General features: G+C 52.6%; 2 protein-coding genes across 6 annotated transcripts in view; one reads left to right on the top strand and one right to left on the bottom strand.

Moving 5' to 3' along the window:
- On the top strand, positions 1–1,490 carry DNLZ (DNL-type zinc finger; the record flags this gene model as incomplete). Its single annotated transcript, XM_031057280.1, has 3 exons — positions 1–39; positions 438–577; positions 1,161–1,490. Coding segments are annotated over 3 exons (351 nt in total), but the record flags the coding sequence as incomplete, so codon positions are not given.
- A 3,122-nt stretch (positions 1,491–4,612) lies between these two features.
- Positions 4,613–9,822, bottom strand: part of GPSM1 (G protein signaling modulator 1) — a 45,046-nt gene continuing 39,836 nt past the window's right edge. For all 5 annotated transcript variants that reach the window (XM_031057335.1, XM_031057336.1, XM_031057337.1 and 2 more), the window contains 3 exons: positions 8,865–9,024; positions 6,653–6,861; positions 4,613–6,560 (listed from right to left, as the gene is read on the bottom strand). In XM_031057335.1, the coding sequence (XP_030913195.1) occupies positions 6,372–6,560; positions 6,653–6,861; positions 8,865–9,024 (558 nt within the window). In that variant the 3' untranslated portion in view covers positions 4,613–6,371. The remainder of the gene's footprint in view (positions 6,561–6,652; positions 6,862–8,864; positions 9,025–9,822) is intronic.

Below are 9,822 nucleotides of genomic sequence, written 5' to 3'. Positions count from 1 at the left end.
CCGCCGGCCAAGCACTATCGCCTGGTGTACACCTGCAAGGTGGGCGTGGGCGCTCTGAGGGCACCGTCGCTGGGGTTCATGGTGTAGCTGTTTTCTTAGTTTTAAATTTGCAAAGACTAATTCAGAGTGGAAGAGACCTCTGGAGGTTTCAAGTCCAAGCTCCGTGTTGGAGAAGGATGTTCGGGGTCTTGTGAGTGTCTCTGAGGGTGGAGAGCCCACAGCCTCCATGGATCCTCCTCATTAGGGAGCCACGGAAAGCAGTGAAACCTCTCTCAGCCTTTGTGTCCCGGGCTGAACTCACGACATCCTATGATGGAGCTGACTTGGGATAGTTAGAGATGAGGGAGGGAAGACTCTTTTCATGTCAAAACTATTTTTGTCTTAAAAGTCCCAGGAGCTGCAGTTACCGTGCTCATAAAACCCACTTTGTTTATCAGGTGTGCCAGACCCGCTCAGCCAAATCCATCTCTAAGGCTGCCTACCACCGAGGGGTGGTGATCGTGACCTGTCCTGGCTGCGGCAACCCCCACGTCATCGCTGACAACCTGGGCTGGTTCTCTGACCTGCAGGGGAAGAGGGGAGTGTGCCAGCAGCATCCACCTTGCTCCCAGGGGTGCCAGCAGCACCCTCCTCACACCCTGCTCCCACCTGCAGCTTCCTGAGATCATGCCTTGTTTCAGTGATTTTTTTTCAAATGTGGCTCATACTAAAAACAAAGTTTCATCCAGTTCATCGAAACACACAGACTCTGTTTTCAGTCATTATAATTTGACTGTTGCTGTCTAGGATTCAAGTAAATTGGTGTGAAGCTGAAGTAGAAACTTCACAGGGATCCTTAGTGGTGCCAGCGGGTGATTTGCTGTTCCCCTCAGGCTTTATCACTTCATTGCTGGCTTTCCTTGGATGTTTCAAGTGTGTAGATTGGTCTGTGGAATTCCAGTGATTTCTAAATTCCCAAGATAACTTTAAAAGCTTCTGTAATTGCTAAATCATTGATCCTAGTGGATGAGAGTAGTCCCAGAAGGTTTGGGTGGTTTTCTGTGGTTAATTTTGGGTGGTTTTCCTGGTGATGTGATTCACTGCATGGTGTCAGTGCTGAGGGCAGAGCGCAGTGTGCCTTTGCTTTGTGGTTCACTGCTGGTTCTCAAATCCCTGTGCAGGAATATCGAGGAGATCCTGGCAGCCAGAGGGGAGCAGGTGAGACGTGTGGCTGGGGAGGAGGCGCTGGAGCTGCTGCTGGAGAGCCCTGCAGAGCCCGGGCCCCAGGGGCAGCTGGCACAGGGGGACGACGGGGAAGCCCCCCCAGATCCTGGCAGCAAGGGACACACCTGACACGAGGGATTGTGGCCTGTGGGACACATGTGACAAGTGACATTGTGGCCTCTTGGACAGACCTGCCATGTGGGATTTGGGACATTCTGCTTGGACTCTTCACCTTCATTCCCTGATTTCAACTGTTCGTAAAATAAACTCAGGTGTTGGGTTTTCTCTCTTGTGTGTCTTTGCCTTGTGTAGTTTTGCCTTTGATCAAGCTGATGTCTTTAGAGATGTGTTGGTATCTTTCCTGGTACTTGTTTTGCTGACTTTCAGGCAATTTTCAGTGCCCCACCAATGTCCCTTGCCTGGCTTTGTTCCCTGCTCAGAAATTCTCTATGTGTGTTTGACCTAGCGAGGTGCAGCTGGAGCTGGAGGTTTTAGGGATGCTCAGCTGTGGCTACTGAGGAGAAGGGGCAATTGGTACCACCTGAGGAGATGGGTCCCAGAATTCTAAAGCCAAAATAACCCTGCAGGAGGGTCAGATCACCTGCTCTTAATGCAGTCAAGTGCTGCTTTTATCTGTTCTTTTGACCTCTTCCAGAGTTTTTTTTCTGTGTCACTCATGTCAGGGCTGAAAGTTTTGTATTTTGATCCCACTCGAGCTCCAGCATGGGGGTTTTACCACTCCTTGTTGGTGAGGGGGAGTGTGGGTGTGAAGGCAAAATTACTAGTGGTGGAGCGTGGTGGAGAGAAGAAGAGGACCCAGAAAGTTGTCTTGGCAGATATTGAGGGGCTTATTAGTGCTACTGCAGTAGGTTAAGATTAGTTAGAAATTTAAAAAGAAATAAATGACAGATGTGGGAGTTTGTCAGCATGCAGCTCTGGGGTAGTGGTGGATCAGGCACTGAGATGATGATGCTGTGCTTTGTTAAGGTTTGTTCCCTCTGCACAGTTCCCACCTGCTTTCTTAGGGTTTTGAGCTTGCAATCAAGGACAATTCAGTTTGGAAGAGCCTTCTGGAGGATTCCAGTTCAATCTGCTTGTCAGAGGAAGATATTCAGGATCTTGAATCACAACCTCTATGGATCCCCTTCATCAGTGAGGCACAAAAAGCAGTAAAACCTCTCTCAGCCTTTGTGTTTTGGGCTGAGCAAACCCAGTTCTCTCAGCCAGACATCTCCAGCTGCTTGTGGTGCTTCATCAGCCACGGATTCAGTGAGGGTATTACTGCAGGCATTCATGAGTTTCCTTCATCTGGAGTGTTCATAACCATTTTATTTGTGTTGCATTATAGGTGTTGGGTCAGAGCACCAGGAAAGTTGTCATGTTCCTGTGGGTGTGTCAGTGCAGAGTGATGAAACAGGGGCTGGAACTTCATCAGCCAGATCCTGGTGAGATGCAGCTCTCCCTGACACAGCCAGCTGCTGGAGTGACCCAGGATTGACAAACAGGAATTTGCATTCAGAGCACTGCTGTGTTCTCCCCCTGAGCTGGGCTGCTGGCACCTATTAGCACTGCTGGAAAAGTGTTTGTTTTATTACCTTTAATCTGAAAATCAGCATTCTGCTTCCATGGTGCTGATGCCTTTGATGGGGTGGAACAGAGCAGCTGTTGCAGGATCAGTGTTGCCTTGGAAACAACTCATTTACAATCTGGCTTTTTTATACTGTTTTCCTTACCTTTCTTACCTGTTACTAGGTCCCAGGAAGGTGATGCGAATTTTTGCTATGTTTTAGTAAAAAATGTAGCAAAACGTAGCAAAATCTGTGTTAGCTGTTCCTAGATTTTAGCGTTTCCTTGTGCCAGTGCCCTCTGTCACCAGGTGCTCTTTGGGGGCAGGACACAGACAGGTCCCTGTGCCCTGGAGCTGCCTCTGCAGCTCTGAGCATGGTGGGTGGCAGTTCTTGCTGCTGCTCTGAACATTCAGGCCAACATCAGAGGAGGGAATTTGCACATAATACAAAAAGATTTGCTGCTAAGAGATAGCAGCTAAAAACCCAAATTTTTTTTTCTCTCTTTTGAAGCTGTTTTTTCTGAAAAATATTGTGTCATGGGGCAGTGGGTTTGCTCTGGAAAGGGGACACAGGTAAGCACATGGGCTTGCTCTAGCCAAAGGCAGGGAGTGAGGAGAAGCAGCTTTTCTCCTGAGAGCCTTTCTCCAGGCCTGATATCAGCCCTGTCCTGCGAGTCCCTCTGGTGCTTATGTACAGCTGGGTAGAAGAGGGCAGGATCTCGTGTTTCTGCTGCATTTTTAGGGTTCTTCATGAAGAGGAGCTGCCCTGCACAGGGGACAGTCCTGCTCCAGCAGCTCACACTGCACAGCTGCAGCAGCAGCAGCACTCAGGGCCAGCAGTCCCGCGGCTCTCCAGCGGATGTCAGCATCAGAGAGCTCTTCCCGACATGGGAACGAGCCTGGCAGCGTGGGAGAGAGGAGGATTCACACAGCAGCCACCGCTGCAGGCTGCTCCGGACACTCAATGGTAGCCAGTGCCCTCTGCTCACAGGAGCTCAGAACGAGCCTGTGCTGCTCAGGATGGACAGACAGGAGGTGAGACACCATCACTCTGTCCCAGGGATCACCTGCTCCTGGGAATCTGAGCCTCTGCACACCTGAGGGCACAGTTCTGGCCCCAGGTCACACGCAGCTCTGCTGTGCTCAGGCACCCTGAGGTCTGAGAACACCTGATGGGAACAAGCTGGTGGCTCTTTATTAATCTTTGATCAGGGCTGGCAGAGGCCAGCACGAGTGAGCCACACACGGGAAGCCCAGCTGTGACTTGGCTTTATCCTCACAGGGCTCAGGGTCCAAACTGTTGCTCCCAGGCTGCCTTCCAGCCCAGTCCAACAGCCTGCTCATGCCTGCTGTGCTGGAATGAGCTGGTGCTGCTGCTTTGTGTCTACTCCAGGGCCATGCCCAGCACTCCCTGCCCTTGTCCCCTGGCTCTGGGGAACAACCCAGCTTTGGGCCAGGCGCCGGGGCGGCACCAAGACCAGGCAGAGCCTGAAAGGAGCAGCTCAGCCTTTTCTCAGCCTTTTCCAGTGGCCTTTTCTCAGCCATGCAGGGCTGCTCTGTCTGCCCTGTCGTCCTGGAAACTTCTGGGCAGGGAATTCTCAGGGCTTTGTGCCTTCCCTCCACAGCCACATCCATGCTGGCAGGCAGGCAGAACTGGGATGGTCTTGGCTGCCATGAGCCCCACGTGCTCATAGAGCAAAGTGACGTGGAGGTGGGTGCACAACACTTTCCTTAGCACATGTGCTGGTGTCTGTTACCACAGACCCCCCCATTCACCCCCATCCCTGTTCCAAAGGGCCAGGATTAGCCCTGCTGTCAGCCAGGAAATAATGGAAATGAGTATTTGCACTGAAGCTTAGACACAAATATTTATTAAGCACAATTCCCCCCACCCCTTCCCCTTGAGCTGTATTCATTTCTAATATATTAATCCATTTGGCAGATTATTTTTTAGAAAAAAAAAAAAAAAAAAAAGAACCTGGGGGTTGGAAATTCCCATTAAAATGACATTAGCAAATGCACATGTAAAAAATAAATAAGCTCATACATTCAAGTATATGGCAAATAATACCTCAATAATACCTCTGAAAGCTTAATGGTCAGGTTCCAGTTCACCACCTGGCTGAGAGCTGCACAGGCCTGAGCCTGCAGCTGGTCAGGTCATCATCATCAATGTTTTTCTGTTTTACAAATGCCAGCCTGGCTGGTAGGTAGGGAGTGGGCAGCTCCTCCTCTCCCCTCTCCAGAGCTCTGCCCAGCCCCAGGAAGGAGGCCCAGCCTCGGCCCAGCAGCAGCTGAGTGCTCCCAGGTAGCAGGTAAATGCAGCCACCACTCCACATGGTCAGTGCAGGCAGGGTAAATGCCCCATGAGCAGCATCACTGGTCTAAAAATACCTCCCTGCTGGCTGGGAATGTTTCCATCAGATGCATTTCCAATCCAAAGTCTCTGCAGGAGCGGTGCTGCTTCGGCACAACGCTGGAGCTGCTGAAGTCCAGCATAGTCTCTGGTCAAGCAAGGGAAAAATACTGCACCTCCTCAAGTCAGGTCCCTGCTCCCCTCCTCCAGCTTTTCCAGCTGGTCCAAAAGGGACAAGTGACAGTAAATGTGAGTTCCCAGCCAGCCTTCCAGGCTGGGGCTCTCCTGAGGCTCCAGGGGCTGGAGACAGGTGGACAGAACCAGAGGGCCTCACTGGGAGCAGCTCAGTGCTGGTTTGGGGAGAAACAAGAGGAGGGAAGGGCCACTGGCCCGAGCTGCTGTTGGACACAGAAAAAAGGAGGGATGAGCCATGGGCAGAAAGCTTTGCTGGCTGTTGAAGCAGGGCCCTGTCACACACAGGTTGTGTCTTGGACACCCTCACATCGGCTCAGTGGTACCAGGAACTGTCCCTGATTGCTGTGGGCTGAACACTTGGGCAGAGACCTTTTTCCTCCTTCCCCTCCATGGGGCTGCAGAGGGCTCCAGAAGTAACAAATCCCACTAAAGCTTAGGGTCAGCGAGGCTTTTCCCCTGCTCAGGAGGTCCTGCAGGGCTGCAGCTGGAAGCAGAGAATGTCCAGGGCTCTCCAGAGAGTCCTCAGCAGACCTAAAATACACTCAGGTGTGTGGGATCACAATGCAGCTGGGGTGGATAAGGTTTAAAGGACTTGGGCTTTCTTTCTCCTGTAGAAGGAACAAAGCTGAACAAGATGCTCCAGAGAAGGATCCAGAGCCATTTGTGTCGGGGAAGACAGGAGGATTTCAAAATGGAAAAGGTGTTCTTCCCTTTCCCTGTTTAAATAAAAGTGTTGTGGAAGTAAAAGAAATCAAGAATGGAGTTAGCTACCCCGTGTGGGCTCCTCCAAGTTCCTGGGGTTTTAGGTGATCAGCAAGGGGCTGCTAAAGTCTTCCAGGTGCTGTGCCCAGAGTTACAGTGGCCGAGTGTCCTAAAAAAAACCCCTTATTTAAAAACTGTCCCCCATCCATTGGGCTCTCCCATAGGAACATGATGGAGGTGCAACACTGGGAGCACAGGAGCACTCAGGCTTCAAACCACCTACTCTGTTCTTCCTTTTTAAAAAACAAAACAAAGCTGAAATAACCCCCCCAGACCAAAGCCCATTTCTTAGCTGGAACCAGGCCTCTGCTGCTCCTCCTCGGCCTCCTCCTGGGCTGAGGCCAAATCCACACGCTGCTCGTCCATGCGTTTGGCCTGCACACGCTGGATGAGGCTGAAAAAGTCTTCATCAGGCATGGTGGGGCCACGGGGGATGGAGTCTGGGGGGGCACAGCGCTGGTCATCGATCCTGGAGGACTGCAGGGGACACAGGGGCTCAGCATTAGCACAGGGCGGGGAGGAAGGGGCTGGAGCAGAGGTGTCAGAGCTCCCCAGCCCTGTGCCCGTACCTGACACTTCATGAGCATGTTGAAGAACTCGTCGCCGGGCTCCTGGGCGTCCCCCTCCACGCGCAGGTGGCCCAGGTTGTTGTGGGTTATCCGCAGGCCGGGCAGGTTGCCCACGTTGGCACGTTGGTCATCCAGGCGCCTGCTCTGCGAGCTGGCAATGAGGTCAAAGAACTCCTCTGTCTGTGGAGATGCCATCAGGGTGGACTGTGCTGGGGGAGAGGAGCACAGGGCAGGGTCACCGCTCTGCCTGCCCTGCCTGAGCTCCAGAGCCCAAACTCCCTCCCCAAACTCCTCTCCAACCCACACAAACCCAGCAGGCAGCGGCAGGAGAATCAGGTGCCTTGATAAAGCAGAACCTCACACACCCACCTTGCACAGCTGGGTCCCCTGCAGGGCTCCCTGCCTGTGCTTGGCCAGCTCATGGAGGCCACCAAATGTGCCACCTCAGCCCAGGAGATGCAGTGCCCCCGAGCTGACAGGCACTCACACAGTCCCAACAGCTGGGAATAATTGCAGACAAGCCATCAGCAAAGCCCAGGCCTGGCTGAGCCTCTCATCTGGCAGCACCTTCCCAGACCCCCCAGAAATCTGAGCTGTTTGCCCAAGGAGAGGCATTGCCGAGGTGAGTCTGGCTGTCACGGGCTGCAGGACCTGCATCAGCACCAGCAAAACACTCCTGGGCTCTGCTGCTTCTCATCCCACGGAGCAGAGCCTGGGCTCTGCTGGTGCTGGGGGTCCCAGTACATTCATCTATCCACCACTGACCCTTTGGAAACACCTCTGGGCCGTGCTCCCTGGAAAGAGCCTGTTGGCTCCTGCAGCTGCTGGGTAGGGAGAGGCTCCCAAACAACAAACCAGCAAGGGAAAACTCAGAAAAAACTCAGAAATCCAGCCCAAGTGGGGTTACTTTCCCTGAACACAAAGCACTGGAGCAGAGCTCTGAGCCTCCCAACACAAGTCCTTAGAGTCCCAGTTCATGGAGCTGCAGAAACACAAGAAAATCTCAGTGCTGACGCAGGGATCAGTTTCCTCTCCTTCAGCTCACAAAGAATTCTCAAAAATAACACGTCCAAAAGGCTCAGAGTCCAAAAGAGCCGAACAGAATGTGGGGCCGCTCGTGCATTCTTTATAAAGCTCCACATTTTCAACCCCATCTCCTAAATTACACAGCTGTTACAGCCAAATGCACTTGTGTGTCAGAAATGCATCTCTTGACAAAACAATGCTCATTTCCACCTTATTTTTAGACAATAAATAAATACCCTCTCACCTCAGAGCTAACCTGCCTTCCTACCACAGCCTGACCTCTGCTTCAGCCCCTGCCCTGGCACACGCTGCTTGTGCTGCAGCTCTGGGAGCAGTGTCAGGGGGCTCCTCTCCTATTTGCACTTCGTATTCATTTGGAAACTGATGATGAACAAATCCATCAGGTTAAATAACTGGTTTGAGCCCTCTGTGCTGGTGATTAAACATGTGAGGGTGATCGTGCATTTTAAAGCTTCTCCCCAGCTTGGGTTAAGCAAAGGCCCTGAACACCGAAAAAGCCACGAAACCCAAGTGCAAACACAGCCCTGCCTTTCCTGCCCTGTTTGTCAGGCGCCTTCCTCAATTTATCCCTGTCCTTCCTAGGGCTGAGCTGTTTGCCTGAGCAGCTCCCACTGTTTATCCATCCTCCTGGCTCCTCTGTCCTCACACAGCACCTATCACCACTGTATCCAAGAACAGTACAAAATCCAGAAGTTTTTCCTCCATGGCAACGGTATTACAAAAACTGGCAATATTTTAACTTGCCTGAGAAAGCCTGACCCAGCCCCTGCACGTCCCAGACCCCAGGTTCTCACAAAGCTCCCTCAGCAATGACCATCATCATCTTCCTCCTGGAGATACTGGAAGTGGCACAAGTCCCGTGCCAACCTCCTTGTTCAGAATCCAAGACCTAAAGACCCACACTGAAAAAAATCCAAGTGCATTCTGCATTTCTCTCACTCCCCAAACCTTAGCTCACATTCTCCAGCCTTTCCCTCGGCAACCATTTACATAAGAATGTTTTTTCCTTCCTTAAATAATGACGGAGATTGCCAAGGAACTGCTAAAGTTCAGAGAGCTGAGTGAAAACATCACGGGATGCACGGCAAACCACAACAGCTGGGCACGGCCCGGGAGCAGCGTCACTCCCACAGGAGCAGGGATTTGGGAACGCTCGGGTGCTCACACAGCCGCTCTCCCAGGGCAGGGACCCGCGTGGCTGCTCCCTCCGCAGCCTCGGCTGGGCACTCCTCCAGCGGGCAGCGCTGATCATCCATCCGGTTGCTCTGGAACTTGCTCAACAGGTCAAAGAAGCATTCCTCGTCCGAAGGGGTCCGGTTGATTTTCTGGGAAGAGAGAGGAGAGTCAGAGTCAGAGCACCCCGAACAAATCCCTGAGTCTCGGGAATAGCTGTGCTCCCGGCTGTGCCCTGGGCATGCCAAGCCCCACGGTCTGGAGCCTGCTGGGGTCTCTGCTCCTTGGTCCCTCTGATCCCAGAGGCTCCAGGCTCTGCCACAGCTCAAAGCCGCACACGGATGAGCCTCGTGCAGCCGCTGTCACTGCAGAGCAGCCACAGGAACCTGGAGGCTGAATGGGAAAGAGGGAAAAGGAGACAGAATTTACCCTGGCACTGCTGCAAGGGGAGCTCCTGGGCTGGACAGGGCTGGGCTCAGAGCAGGATGAGGGGAGCCGTGCAGCCACCCTGGCTGAAGTGCTGCCCTGTGCCCAGGGCTCAGCCCAAGCTCAGGGTTTGCTTTTTCTACCAGCTAAATCCAACCTTTCCAGGCCACTGCCCCTCACACCCCAACGCTTCCCTCGGTGCCTGTTTCCTCAGCACAGCACTTGTAGCAGTCACCCAGCTGAAAATGCCACAAAATTACAGATTTTCAGGACAACAGCTCTTGCACAAGAGCCCCAAATGAGCACCTAGCACTAGACAGGGATATATTTAAGTTGTGCTGCAGGAGGCTCACATTGGAGGCAGCCTTCCCAAGCCACTTCCAGCAGGGAGAGGGGCTGTGTGTCCTGATCTGGAGCAGACAGAGCAGCAGGAACCACAGATCCTTCCAAGGAGTCGCTTGGAATGGGAAATAAAATTAGCCAGTGATAAGAGGGGCATCTGGGAAGCTTGGGGATATTCCCTA

The sequence above is a fragment of the Geospiza fortis genome, unplaced genomic scaffold, assembly GCF_000277835.1.
Source record: "Geospiza fortis unplaced genomic scaffold, GeoFor_1.0 scaffold27, whole genome shotgun sequence".
In the NCBI taxonomy this organism is placed as follows: Eukaryota; Metazoa; Chordata; class Aves; order Passeriformes; family Thraupidae; genus Geospiza; species Geospiza fortis.
This window is presented reverse-complemented; position numbering and strand designations above follow the sequence as displayed.